General features: G+C 41.8%; 2 protein-coding genes across 4 annotated transcripts; one reads left to right on the plus strand and one right to left on the minus strand.

Annotated features, from left to right (window-relative positions):
* Positions 1-176: 176 nt before the first annotated feature.
* ark2n (arkadia (rnf111) N-terminal like PKA signaling regulator 2n) lies at positions 177-9,986 on the minus strand. 3 transcript variants are annotated; one of them, XM_029170008.3, is made up of 5 exons: positions 9,729-9,986; positions 8,223-9,116; positions 3,450-3,620; positions 2,927-3,041; positions 177-2,824 (listed from the first exon to the last, which is right to left on the minus strand). In XM_029170008.3, the coding sequence occupies exons 2-5, from the start codon at positions 9,049-9,051 to the stop codon at positions 2,635-2,637; spliced, it is 1,305 nt and encodes a 434-aa protein (XP_029025841.1). In that variant the 5' UTR covers positions 9,052-9,116; positions 9,729-9,986; the 3' UTR covers positions 177-2,634. The 3 variants fall into 3 exon arrangements, with proteins under 3 accessions (XP_029025841.1, XP_029025843.1, XP_029025842.1); XM_029170010.3 differs by lacking the exon at positions 3,450-3,620 and having other exon boundaries at positions 9,729-9,984; XM_029170009.3 differs by lacking the exons at positions 177-2,824; positions 2,927-3,041; positions 3,450-3,620 and adding an exon at positions 3,869-6,556.
* A 509-nt stretch (positions 9,987-10,495) lies between these two features.
* On the plus strand, positions 10,496-13,798 carry atp5fa1 (ATP synthase F1 subunit alpha). Its single transcript, XM_029170002.3, has 11 exons — positions 10,496-10,651; positions 11,008-11,083; positions 11,173-11,342; positions 11,501-11,674; positions 11,829-11,995; positions 12,242-12,542; positions 12,650-12,874; positions 12,958-13,065; positions 13,144-13,288; positions 13,383-13,533; positions 13,610-13,798. The coding sequence occupies exons 1-11, from the start codon at positions 10,592-10,594 to the stop codon at positions 13,686-13,688; spliced, it is 1,656 nt and encodes a 551-aa protein (XP_029025835.1). The 5' UTR covers positions 10,496-10,591; the 3' UTR covers positions 13,689-13,798.
* Positions 13,799-14,082: the final 284 nt, after the last annotated feature.

Raw genomic sequence — 14,082 nt, forward strand, 5'->3', positions numbered from 1 at the left:
CTCACAGACCTTAAGCTTAATTAAAATAACTTGCCAGCAAAAAGTGGAAAGCAATTTTCCATCAAACTTACGTAAAATGACAAATAAAAATTCCACACAATTTTATAAAAAAAACAGACTTCAAATCACTGACCAAGACACAAGTAAAAAAACAACAATAAATTAGCACACATAGGTCATTAAATAATCCTCTATTTATTTTGTTTTTAAAATAGTTCCTTTTTGTTCTACAGACATAATTTCAAGGAAGTCTAGGACTTGCAAAAGCAACAAAATAAACACATTTGTGTTTTTTTTTAAATACTGTCAATAAAATAAAACAGAAATAAAGAGCAAGTCAAAATTACTGGTAAGGAGGTGAATATCTGAGTCAATGTTACAGGATGGACGAGCGGTGAACAAACATGCAATGTGTAACCACACCTTAGCACTGCTGCCCTTAATTTTCTACCAAACCACTATTTCTAAAGAAATGAGAAATGAGAAATTGCATTTCATAGTAAATTCTAAGGATCAATAGCAAAAAGGATTTTGCAAGCAAGTGGTCTGGTAAAATATTTGCCATTACAGTGATAGCTGAATACAGTGGATATATCCGGCCAATGGAAAACTAAAAATCTTTCAGAGGCATGTGAATCACAAATGTCACGATAGGATCACTGGCCTCCAAAAATTACTTTTGATGTACAGAGCAAATTTAAAATGAGGGAAACAAACTGAAAGGTTCCATTTAGACTTTGGTTTAGTTCCTTATACATAGATTTTCCCTTTCTGTGACCAGCAGAAGTAAAAATATTACAATTCTATAATTCTCAAACATTAAGTGAATGTTTAATAAGAAATTAAACAAATCTAAAGTGTTAAAACAGTATGTTTGATTGTTGACAGAAATTTAAGCAGAGTAAATGTAGTACTGCATTAGGACAAAAATAAGACCACAAGGAAAGCGAGAAAGCATCCCTGAGGTTCAGGGTAAAAAAACAGTTCATACAGTAAATAGCTTTTCTAAAAATTCCTCACACGTGGCCACAAACTCAACACCATACTTATTTTTGTACATGTGCTAAATTCACATCTATTATTAAAATATTTATTTTAGAGATAGCAAATTGCAAGGTAAAAGAATAAGCTTTATACCATTCTAAAAGAAAATAGTGCACATTTCAAGGCATTCAGGCCATGTTGCTTTGCAGTATTGAATGGAAGATACATCTTTTATTGGTTGTTTTAAAGGGGTCCCCAGAGGTTTAAAGGTGTTTGCATTCACTCAGGATGAACATGCAAACCAGTCAGTGCACCCAATCAGCTCTGCAAGATCATACATTCACTGATAACTCACCTGGGACACACTGACTTTAGCAGAATTGTGGCCTGCAACATAAAGTGTGTGTCAGAACAAAAGATACATCATTTCTACTGCCAATTCTCCATCATAGTACTGCTGTGGAAAGTAGTGTGTTCGTAATCCAACCCTTAGATTTGGAGATTAACCAGTGTTTTTGCTGAAAAGGGAAAATTTGTTGCAATATTGTAACAGAAACTAAATCAGAGAGTAAAATTCAACACAAACACAATTGCGTTCCAGTGGCGAGTTGCTAGATGAGGAGATTGATGCCACTTTCATTTGACTGGAGACGAGGAAGTCGGGGGTTCAACAGGAGTCACACAACAAGTGGACACTTCAGGAAGTCACTGTTCCTGGCCACAACACAGTTGAGCAGGTTAATTTAGGGAAGGCAGGCGAATGTTGTTCACTTGGGCAAAGCCAGTCCTTATACTAAGCCAAATCAACCATTAATGCATAGATATGACGGTGGAATCAATCTTCTGTAGTAGCTCTCGACAAGATCGCAAATAAGACCCACCCCCGAAAAAAAAGCTCAACTATCCCTTTAGGATAGACTGAAACGCTCCAACAGTATCAGAGTACTTCTGTATTCTGGGCACTGTGCAATTAAACAAAGCCATCAAAACAGACGGAAATAAAATGTAAAACCAGTGCTGAGACTTTTGTTAAACAAAACAACTTTAGACCAATAAACAAAGCAAACCCTGCACTCTATCTATGGCCTACTGTACAACAGGACGTGTACCAGCTGCCATATTGTCTTGATGGCAGGCAACTGCAGGCAAAAAAGAAGCTATATCCAGTCTGCACACATGAGTCTGTAGTGAAGCAGGTCAACAACTACTGATACTGACCTGCTCTCAAGCAGCAACTTGAAGATTCACTATACAGCTTACAAGCACACCACACAAAATGACAACCTAGATGGGTTGTAAAGGGGTAACTGAGGTATTAAACGGAGGGAGGATATTGCTATAGCTAACAGATAAGTCACTCTTACATACGTTTCACCTCACTTGAAATGCTGTGCCATTTTATTACGACTAAACTCATAGTTGACAAGCTGAGGTCAGGGAATCACGTCAGTAAAATGGCTTTGATACACGATTGTTCGACAGTAAGTTAAAAATAAACAGTGCTCTGGAGAAGGAAGAGTCCACGAGAAGTTACAGACGAGGCTGCAACTACCTGGAAGGACATCAGCCGTAACATTGAGGTGAGGCAAGAAGGAGAAAGAGGAGGAGGAGTGAGAGGAAGAAATAAGGGGTCTTCAGTGTACAAGGTGTTTAAAGTAGGTATTTGTGTCCGGCATCCTCGTCCAGCGTGAGGTCCACCACTTCAGGAGGGGACACCCAGTTGGGCTGAGGAGAAACAGTAGTCCAGATCTGTGGCTGATTTGTGCTGTTTAACTGCTCCATTGAGTTCTCCTTCCAGGAGGACAAACTCTTTATCACACCTCCACATGGGTGGGCACATCTGGATTCAGAAACAAACATGTTTTTTTAAAAGTTGAATTCATTAATAAAAGCAGGAGGGGGGAATATTAAATTTCACAAGGTTTCCCCTCTGAGTCTTTACCGTGCTTTCTCTTGCACCCCAACTATTTCCACCTCACTATCAGAGGAGGCTATGTTAATCTGGCTCTTGTTGTGCTGCAAAGTCTCCTTGTGCGACAGTGCTGCGTCCGCGTGGCCTGAAACAAAGAGAGAGGAACAGAGTCACACTGTGTGAGGAGGACCAGAGGCAGTCATGAGCTTCAATAGACTGCAGCTCCTTTGACACAGACAAGAACAAAACAATGATGAATCTGACAGCTGTGCTTGAAACACTGACTGGATAGCACGGACAGACACTTTGGACACAACACATACTGTGGACATAATAGTCATGTTTGGACAATTCCTGCTAGTTCGTCACAAAATGGTGAGGCAAGGCGGCAGCACCTTTTATAGCACCAAAGGCAAACCAGAGGAGAGCACAATGAAGAGAGGTACCTTGAAAGGTGTCTGAGAGTAATATGGTTATTTCCCCACTTATTAAAATGGCCTGTCTTCACTTTAGTGGAAATCATCAGTTTGGATATACCGGGTTTGTAACTGACCTGTGATAGAGCTCAGAGCTCTTATACACCCAGAGTGAGCTGCCATATCCTGGCCTCTGTGTGTTTTTAGCTCATGCTTTATCACCGTGGGCCGGACTGTTTCCACACACATACTCTCCTGGTTAGAATCAGTGTCTGAAATATCATAGTGGCCCACTACTGGAGGCCCATCTGCAGAAAACAAAGAAAACACTTCATTATTCAAATCACGCCTGGGAATAGTAGGACTCTGTTTGGAACACAGTGGCTGGACGTTGCAGCCACAGTCCTGCTAGCTTAGAAAAACTAAACTTGTATTCCCACAGATGGATGCATTTTCCCCAGTAAGAAAGGCAACACGTCACGCTAATTCAATGTGATAGCAGCAGTTCTGCTGTAGAATAATTACCACTAGAAATAATGTTATCAAACGAGTGCAGTGTTTTTTTTCCTCCATTTATTGCTGTCAAAATAACAACCAGTCACATAAAAACTACACTAGAATACAGTCATTACAAAACACCTTAAAACGAGCTTACTCTGAGTGAAACGTGGTTTGATAATAAAAGCCGAAACAACAGAAGAATAACTGTGGAAGAACGCGAACATGTGTCTTTGTTCTACCCTGTAAAAGGAGTCCCTGGGAGAGACACATACACACTGCTATCCAGACAGATCTGTGGGTGTGTGTGAGGGGGTTTGTCTGGACAGCATGTACTATGACAGAGCACAGCCTAAGAATAGCTGATTGGGCTGCAATAGGCAGGTACCAAGGAATACCACAGAAATGAGCACTTGCCAATGTAAAGGGTATTTGTTACAGATAGAAAAAGGGCTAATGTAAACCAAGATAGTCTCTTTGGTAAACTATGGACTGTCCTTAGTGTGGCTTTTAATGCACTCAGCTTAACATTGTATGCACGAGTCTCTTATTGACGTGTTGAATAAATGGGTCATCTAAATGCAACTTCAGATTTAAGTACTGATGCAGGACAGCAGTTGTTTGATCAAAAAAAGGAAAATAAAAATAAGCACCGTGAAACAAAAACAACAATATTCACACAATTTCAAAAAGAAATCCTTTAGGCCAATAGAGAAAACAACTCAAGTGTTAAAATGTTGTGTCAGTCACCATTTATCAGCACAAGCAAAGCTACACTCTGCACACATGCTGCTGATGAAACCTAATTTGGCCTTGCACAGTCTATCTACTAATATAATCACATGCAAACAGGTGAGGGAACAACGCTTTCAGCTTCTGGAAAACTGACAGTCACAGGGCTACATATACATACACACACACACACATACAGAAGATGTCACATCGCTTAACATCCTAACTATGAATATAGTTATATTCCTTCATCAATGCCTGCTATGGTGTTCCACGTCAGAAAAAGTAGGAGGAGAGGGCTGATTAGTTTTTCCACCTCATAGACCACAGGATCTGAACCAGAGAAGGCCACTTAATCAACCACATCAGTCTTGGGTTTAGGGATTCAGTAAACATTGCCATGCACCATAGTGCAGCTGTATTGCTGCTGTGTAAGTTGGATTAGTGGGCTTTTACTCAAGGTGCTCCACTAGCTGACAGGTGGAGAAAGTGCAAGCGGGCAGACCAATGCAAATTAAAAATGTACTCGCTCACCATTATATGACACTTCTGGCTTTTTGACACTGCAGCTAATAGCCGACGAAATAACCCATTATCTAGTGTCCATAGTCTTTATATGGGCTTCTGAACTGGAAGTCATTCCTCCATCACTAGTTTCGTGTTACTGCACAATGGCAGCAATAGCAGCAAATATAACAGAAAGGCAAATATTTTAAAAAAAGAAAATGTAAACATCTAATCATTTAGCAGGTTTTTAAAATGCAAGAAATCCTGTGAGATAGTATACTGAATTAATAATTATATGCAAATCTGTTATTAATTGTTTTGATGTTAAAGCTATGCCACCAAAATAAAAGGCTGTCACAAGAAGCTCCCTTGTCCTGAACCATTTATAAGCCTTGTGCAAACATAGCTCAGTAGAAAGAAGGGTTATATAGAGCGCTGGACCTGATTGCTAAAGAAATAGTACTACAATGCTCTAAATATCACTCCCAGCATGAGTTCAGAATGACAAGGCACATGCTATTATGCAGCAGCACCTCGCCCAGCTCTAATGATGGCTGCTCAGGTGCTGTGATGCACATTCTTTATGAATGACATACTCAGCTACTCAGTGTGTGTGTGTGTGTGTGTGTGTGTGTATATATATATATATATATATATATACATACACACACACATACATACACACACACACACACTATATATTTATATACGTGTGTACAGGTGGTAAACAAAAAACAAGCCATACAATAAGCAATATAACAGGAGCCCTGACTCAACAGTCTATTGAGATATGACCTGTGTCCGTGTCACAGATGCTGCAGAAATCAAACTGGTGAGGTGAATTATTCCGAATGTCAAATCTCACAGTGACTCAGTGCCAGTAAACTCACTGGGCTTTAGGTTCGCAGTCAAGTTGAAGTGACCAGCTCAGGCCGAGCTGGTGTTGGTGGTGTATCCATTTCATGACCCCAAATTATTTACCTATTAATATCCACTGCCATGCTTTTGCATCAACTAGCTCTACACTTGGTAAGATCAGCGTGAAACTGTGAGGAGCAAAGGAGCGAAATCTAAACATTCAATAGTTCAGGGTCTGGAACACTTCGATTTCCATTCTGAGTGGCCACTTCAGGTAGGATGTTGTTGTTTATAGGGGTGGGGTTGAGACTGCTCTCACGTGCCAACATGTAGGCAGCCATAGTCTCTGCAGACTCAGACGAGGGTAAAAAGGAACTGGGAGGGGACGGGCGTGCCCCCTGGGAGGGATGCTGCTGCCCCTCTAGGGCATCACTAGAGCGCTTGGACGAGTCGTTGTCCGAGTCGAGGTGTGCAAGCTTTTCCATCCAGACGCGGAAGCGCTCCTCGGTCTGGCGCTGCATCACAGCAAAGCGAGTCATGGCCTCCTCCAGAACACTGCCGATGCCATTCCTGTCCCACGAACCGGTGTCCAGCAACCCATGAATCTGAGCACCCACTCTGGATCTCTCCGATGCACGTCTGAAGCCAGCTTTAAAGACATTGAGGCCAAGCCATAAGAAAATACAGTAGCACTTTCATGCTTCGGAGGTGGACTTTTGTATTAAAGAGAAAATGACATGTTTGTTTTTGGTTACGTGCAGATCGACTCTCATGCTGATGGACTACTACATGCAGCTGCAGCACTCAAACCTGTGTGCGGGATGTAAAAATGACTGAAACGTTTAATGTACCGGAGCTCACTTAAAAAAAGGAAGGCTAAATGTCTAGGGAAAAGTGTGTTAACTGGTGGGATTTTGATTTAAAGTTTCAAGCCATAAATCAGAAAGAAGAAACACATGCCTACCTGCTCAAATGTTTCTTATAACAGATGGCTAGATGTTCAAATGCTAAAATTGGCTATCATGACTAGAAAAAGACTAAATACTAGATTCAATTAAAACAAAAACGTTGCAAGCTAAATTCTGAATTCAGAGGAATAGAAACATTGCCTTGCAGAACCAACACAATTGGTGACATGATCAGCCTAAAAGTACAGTGACCTCTAATTCCCATCGAGCTGGTAGCTTTTTATTGAGAAGTCAATTCACCCACGAGATTTCTACAATCATCAGGGACCATCAGATTAACTAAAAAAAAATCCTCCCTCTAGTCAGACATATATCTGCATTAATATATAATATCTAGTCTGTATATTAATATACAGAACATAAAGGAAATGGCTGTGCTTTGCAATTCTATAAATCCTTCTGGCTTCCTGTGCAGGTAGCGTAAACAAAGGGAGAGACAAGCAACAGGGTATACTAAATGCCTAGCAGTCATATTTACTAAAACAAAATCTTTAGATTGACTTGAAAGGTTTTAATCAAAAGGCGTATTTAAGTGTGATTCTCAGTGTCTGGCGTCTCTGTACTTCACTACAGCATACCAAAGTTCAAGTGCAGCTAGAGAGCCTTCCAGCTCAGATGAACCCACACCATCTCCTATTTGCAGCAACAAGCTGGGGATATAAAAGGGGTCATTTGTTGAACTACAGAACTCACAAGATACATAAGCACATCTCTGTTTATACTACTAATACTCCATGAGTTGAAGGATGCCCACCAGATTTCCACAGCATGCAAGATGACAAGACAAAGATCTAACAAAACACATTCCTACTGGGCACAGTGCCCTTCTAAACACAGAGTCTAGCTATCTAAAGACAAGGTGAATGAAGAAAGATGAGTAAAATTAAAGATAACCATAAAAAGAAAGTGACTGACACAGTAAAGACAAAAGACACCACTTGGATTGATCTAATATTATGAAAGCTTTGTACAACCGCACATTCCTACGTACGTGTGTGTGTGTGTGTGTGTGTGTGTGTGTGTGTGTGTGTGTGTGTGTGTGTGTGTGTGTGTGTGTGTGTGTGTGTGTGTGTGTCTGTGTGTCTGTGTGAACTATCAGAAAGTGAACTATGCGTGTTAGGTTGCCTAATAAAGTATTAAGGTTATGCTGGCAGCCTTGCATTGTTACAGTCTGTGTTTGACTATAATGGATGACCATGTGGCATACAGATTATGGCTACATATTGTTCTGATACCATGTGACAGTGCTTATCTGATATATTTACAGTGGTTTGTTGCTACTGCTATTGTGGACTGTTGTTGTGATACTATATGCATGAAGCATGTATTGTAAACACTGGATATTACCTGGAATATCTGTCTTGATTGTCTTGCTACCCCCTGAAGTGTCGTCTTCCTCATCCTCGGAGGAGCTGGTGCTTGAGTCACATGTGAGCTCGCTGTCACTCGTACTGCTGTCCTGCAGCAGGTTATACTTCTTCCGTGCTGCTGCCTCTCGCTTTTGCCTCAGCAAGCGCATACGCTCCTTGTGTTTCTGGCTCCGCTGACCTTTCACTTTTGCCAGCTTGCCATTGGTTTGTTTTTCCTGCCCTCCTGCTGCTACCACAGTGGGCTGGCAGCGGTTTTTCTTTGCAGCCATTGCATTGGGAGGCATCTCACTCTCTGAATGAGACCGCCGTGACTTCCTGCCCCCTGTTGCTGCGGCAGATTGCCGACCTGTTGCCTGACCAGGATCGTTTGATGCTTCCATGTTTCCGTCTTCCCCTACATGAGGGGCCACACCTTCTTCCCCCGAGGATAGTGTGTCTGAGTCAGCAAGGTGGCCACTAGATGAGGGCGAGAGCATACAGGGGTTTGAGGAGTCACTCTCGTAGATTTGACGAGACACAGGCTTGTCACTCCCTGTAGATGCATGTTGGGACTCTGGGGAGTCACGCCGGAGCTCCTTCATTAGGCATGGCATGGAGAGGAGACTCTGCTCACCCTCTGTATGCAGAGGGCTTTCCTCCTCCTTTTCCCTAGGCGGTGAGCTGGTACTGGTTGTGGTCTCTGTTTTTTGGTGCTCATCCTGCTCTCCCTGAAGAGAAGTTGTAGCTGATTGTGTTTCATGAAGGCACTCCGGGGGGCATTCAGCATCCACAAATTCTTCTGCCTTCTCTGAATCAGCCATCTTCATGCTAGTTGAGCTCAGAGCCCAAAGGTCCAACAAACATGGACCAATGTGCTTAGTTTGGAGCTCACCTATTGAATGACAAACATAACGTCACACTAACTTCACATCAAAAAAAATTTGAGAGTCGCAATGAATATGTTCACCTTAAATAAATGCCCTCATAATTATTTGAAAATTAAACTATTTGCTGAGTCAATTTTAAATAGTCAGATGTCAACTTCGACCATACCAGGGATCACTGGTGGTATAAAAAAAGAACTTCCCTTACACATTAATAAAAACAATTGGTTGTTTGTAAAACTCTCTTGTGCAAAGTTAAATACAATTTGTGCACAATGAGACAATTATACGTGCATGACTTTAGCAGCTGCCGTATGTAGCTAACTAGCTGAAGCTAACACAGGCTCGGGTCCAGAGGCTACTTTTAGCTGCGTAGTGAGGATAACCGCGGTCATAACCTTAACGTCACACTCGATACTCGGCAGAAAATAGACTAAGTCGTGGAAAACTATCCAGATTGCTGGACAGCTGCCCCACAAGACCCTATAAATGGAAGCCCTATATAGCCAGCCAGAGGTTTAACAGGCACGATAATGTCATTTGCTAACTGCTAGCTTTGCTAACGCATCGCACCCAAAACGTTACCGAACTGAGCATTTGCAACGGCTACTGAAACTCACCGCGGCGTCAGTTCGTTTCTCCCTTTTCCAGTATCAGACTTTTCATCGTCGGTAATTTGTAGCCTCTCTGATTTGTGGCGCTTCAGGTACTAAATCTACTGTATTTCTGTACTACTCGGATATGAAGAATTTAAAAATATATCGGCGCAGGACGCTCGCACCTTTGCGAGCCCTGTTAGCAGTTAGCTATTAGCCGTGTGTTTATTTTAAAATGTCTCCATCAGACGTCCGCCGTGCACAAAGATACACGGGCCACTTCCGGCCTTTTTTATGATCGAGCTCCCCATGCGGCAGAATATTGTGACTACAGAATAAAATACCGCAGCACAAGCAGGGTCCAGAAAAAAGGTCAGAGATGTTGTTACATAAATTATTTAACAAATAATATCGTCCACATTTATATAGCGCCCACCCATTCCGGGATCCAAAGCGCTTTACACTTGTTTCTCATTTACTCATGCACTCTCACATTCACACACTGATGCCAGCAGTATTCAGTTTTGAATGCCTATTATTTTTGATAGGCTCAAGAACAATATAAGGATTCACAGATTTTCAATTTTATTTTGATCATATGTTGGTTCTTTAGCACTTGATTATATCAAATTATTTAAACAAAAAATATTTTATTTTATTTTTATTTATTTTATTTTATATTTACCTAAGTTACAGTCGATATATTGGACATGTGTGAGTTATATATTTGTAATTTATGAAGTGTTATTACATCTCTAAATGATAAACATAGAAAAGGTTTATTCTGAAGTACTTCCGGGTCACGGTGACCTTCCTACTAATCGGCGCCTGTATCCGCCATCCTTCTCTCTGCTACGGTAGCAGGGTACGACTAGCAGGACGATAACATGCTGTCATTTCGTGTTGCAGCGGCCCTTGCCCGCACTCTACCTCGACGGGCTGGAATTGTAAGCAACATTAACGTCTTTGTTGTTTTATCTGAGTTCACGATTCTTAGGAATAGAATAAAAAAATCTATGATTTTGCGCATGCATTCTTCTTTGCACCGGAGGACTCCGGGCCCTTCACATTGCTAGTTATCCACTGCTAACGATAGTCGATGACGGACGACAACAACCCACCCTCGTTACACTACAGTGCATTATTAACACTTCGTAGTTTATATAACGTATAAGGTTAATGCAGTTTTTGATTGTGACAAATGACGAATGGGATTTCTTCTTGAAGGTCAGGCTTAAACTAACTTTCGCTGCATATGTGTTCTTCAAGCTAACTCTTACATTGCCCTTCATTTGATGTAAAGGTATCCAAGAACGTTGCTGCAACATGTGTAGGAGCCAAGAATCTGCACACAACTCATCCATGGCTGCAAAAAACAGGTCTGTATTTTCTGCTGTTTCATAAGACGCATATAATGAGAAATGTTGGCTGAGTTTAGTTAGAGTTAATGAACGTTTCCTCTACAAAGGCACAGCCGAGGTGTCGTCCATTCTGGAGGAGAAGATCTTGGGAGCTGATACGAGTGCTGATCTGGAGGAGACTGGCCGTGTGCTGTCCATTGGGGATGGTATCGCCAGAGTTTACGGTCTTCGGAATGTGCAGGCAGAGGAGATGGTGGAGTTCTCCTCTGGTCTGAAGGTAAAAGTGATAAGTCTTGGCTTACCTGTTGTACTAAGTGGATATTATTTTCAAAGGCACTGTATGCACTTCACTTTTGAGTATTTTTTGTCTAGATGATTTAGCTAATCATAAGCCCAGAGCAGTTCATCGTTACTTTTTTTGTTTTTGTTGTGCAGGGCATGTCTCTGAACCTGGAGCCTGACAATGTTGGTGTTGTGGTCTTTGGTAATGATAAGCTAATCAAAGAGGGCGACATTGTCAAGAGAACAGGCGCTATTGTAGATGTTCCTGTTGGTGAAGAGCTCCTGGGACGTGTTGTTGATGCTCTGGGAAATGCCATTGATGGAAAGGTAACAATTTACTGTTAGTTTTAATACCAGTTCCCATATAAAATACTTCCAGCATGTTGCCATGTCATGACATTGAATGGTCTTCTCCCAAAGCAATTGTTTGATCTCATTCCTGATTTTTGTATTTTTTTTTCTCTCCCACCCCTCTTTCAAGGGCCCTCTTGGCTCAAAGACCCGTAGGCGTGTGGGTTTGAAAGCCCCTGGTATCATCCCCCGTATCTCAGTGAGGGAGCCCATGCAGACTGGCATCAAAGCTGTGGACAGCTTGGTCCCCATTGGTCGTGGACAGCGTGAGCTCATCATTGGAGACAGACAGACTGGGTAAGAGGATTCAACTCGCAGTGAATTATTTAGTAGATGGCAGCATTTGATGTTCTTTGTAGTCTCAATCGTGTGTTAAGTGTGGCAAACAAGGGAGGTACAAAAGAATCTTTTTTAAAAATGTCATACTGCCCTGTTGCAATATTTAATCTAATTTCTACAGTTAACAGTTTTTTGTAAATTCACGTTTGTTATTATTGGCACCAAAGCGCAGTAATGAGAACTACTTACCTTTGGTTTGTGCAGCAAAACCGCCATCGCTATCGACACGATCATCAACCAGAAGCGCTTCAATGATGGAACTGATGAGAAGAAGAAGCTGTATTGCATCTACGTCGCCATCGGTCAGAAGCGATCCACAGTGGCTCAGTTGGTGAAGAGGCTGACTGATGCAGATGCCATGAAGTACACTATCGTGGTGTCTGCTACTGCCTCTGATGCTGCACCACTGCAGTATTTGGCTCCCTATTCTGGCTGCTCCATGGGAGAGTACTTCAGAGACAACGGCAAGCACGCCCTCATCATCTATGATGATTTGTCCAAGCAGGTAGTTATTTGTCAAATGCACTAAGCAACTGTAATGCAAAAAACTGTTGCTCTAAAAAATTATAACAATTAACCTAAAATTTGACATGATCTATTGCCTTTCTCTAGGCTGTTGCCTACCGTCAGATGTCGTTGCTGCTTCGTCGCCCCCCCGGTCGTGAGGCTTACCCAGGAGACGTCTTCTACTTGCATTCCCGTCTGCTTGAGAGAGCTGCTAAAATGAACGACAACTTTGGTGGCGGCTCCCTCACAGCCCTTCCTGTTATTGAGACACAGGCCGGTGACGTGTCTGCCTACATTCCTACTAATGTTATCTCTATCACAGACGGACAGGTAGGAGTGTGAGTGCGTGCGTGTGAGACATAATTTAAATTCAAATCCTTGACAACGTCCCTAAACACGGTTTTGTCATTTAGATCTTTTTGGAAACTGAGCTCTTCTACAAGGGTATTCGTCCTGCTATTAATGTTGGTCTGTCAGTGTCGCGTGTGGGATCTGCTGCCCAGACTAGGGCCATGAAGCAGGTTAGTGCTGCTTATATTCTGCAGTCTCAGTATTTGCGTTGAACATCCTTTTGATTCTGATTTAAATATAACATCCAGGTGGCAGGTACCATGAAGCTGGAGCTCGCCCAGTACCGTGAGGTCGCTGCCTTTGCTCAGTTTGGTTCTGACCTGGACGCTGCCACTCAGCAGCTGCTAAACCGTGGCGTTCGTCTGACTGAGCTTCTCAAACAGGGACAGTACTGTGAGTATCCATCCTATATCCCATTGTTTAATAAAACATGTAGACACATTATTGAGAAAATGTATGTGCCTGTCTTGTCCATGACTGTATACAGCTCCCATGGCTATTGAAGAACAGGTAGCAGTTATTTATGCTGGTGTGAGGGGACACCTGGACAAAATGGAGCCCAGCAAGATCACTAAATTTGAGAAGGCGTTCTTGCAGCACATTTTGAGCCAGCACCAAGACCTGCTGGCAGCTATCAGGTAAGCATGCGCTCTTATGGTTGGCTCATTGTTTTGTGTTGTAGATGTATTATAACCAATATCGTTTTATTTGCAGGGCCGATGGCAAGATCTCAGAGGCATCCGATGCCAAGCTTAAGCAAATTGTGTTGAATTTCCTCTCCAGCTTTGAGTAAAGTCTGGTAAAGTGGTCTGGTTCTTTTCATAGTGCAGAACAAAACACAAGTGGCACTTCATCTTTGTTGTACAGATATCTCTTAACAGAATAAAGTATTCAACTAATTGAGTCAGTTATTGCTTTTTTTTTTTTTTGAATGAAATATTTATGCTATAAATACCTCTCACTATAATGTTTAGGTCTAACTGAACGTGACTAAAAGGTTTAAATGCCAAAGATAATGCAGTGTAGAGTTTCCCCTTTTAAGCAACTTGTTTAATTTCCTGAAAACATTTTATACAGTTCACTCTTTGCCATAATTAGGTATCGTTATACTGCAGTAATTTAACTCATGTTGAGTTTTCTTCTTACTGGTGACTGCCTGTATTTTACACCAATATTTGTAGCAAATC

The sequence above is a fragment of the Betta splendens genome, chromosome 12, assembly GCF_900634795.4.
Source record: "Betta splendens chromosome 12, fBetSpl5.4, whole genome shotgun sequence".
Taxonomy (NCBI): Eukaryota; Metazoa; Chordata; class Actinopteri; order Anabantiformes; family Osphronemidae; genus Betta; species Betta splendens.

What these genes read in the sequence shown, in the direction of transcription:
- ark2n (XM_029170008.3), bottom strand. Translation starts at nt 9,051, where the DNA reads ATGAAGATGGCTGATTCAGAGAAGGCAGAAGAATTTGTGGATGCTGAA. An exon ending in AATCAAGACAGATATTCCAG is followed by an intron (nt 3,621 to 8,222) that starts GTAATATCCAGT and finishes TGTTTTCTGCAG; the next exon opens with ATGGGCCTCCAGTAGTGGGC. An exon ending in GGGGTGCAAGAGAAAGCACG is followed by an intron (nt 2,825 to 2,926) that starts GTAAAGACTCAG and finishes TTCTGAATCCAG; the next exon opens with ATGTGCCCACCCATGTGGAG.
- atp5fa1 (XM_029170002.3), top strand. Translation starts at nt 10,592, where the DNA reads ATGCTGTCATTTCGTGTTGCAGCGGCCCTTGCCCGCACTCTACCTCGA. An exon ending in ATTGGAGACAGACAGACTGG is followed by an intron (nt 11,996 to 12,241) that starts GTAAGAGGATTC and finishes TGGTTTGTGCAG; the next exon opens with CAAAACCGCCATCGCTATCG. An exon ending in TCTCAAACAGGGACAGTACT is followed by an intron (nt 13,289 to 13,382) that starts GTGAGTATCCAT and finishes GACTGTATACAG; the next exon opens with CTCCCATGGCTATTGAAGAA.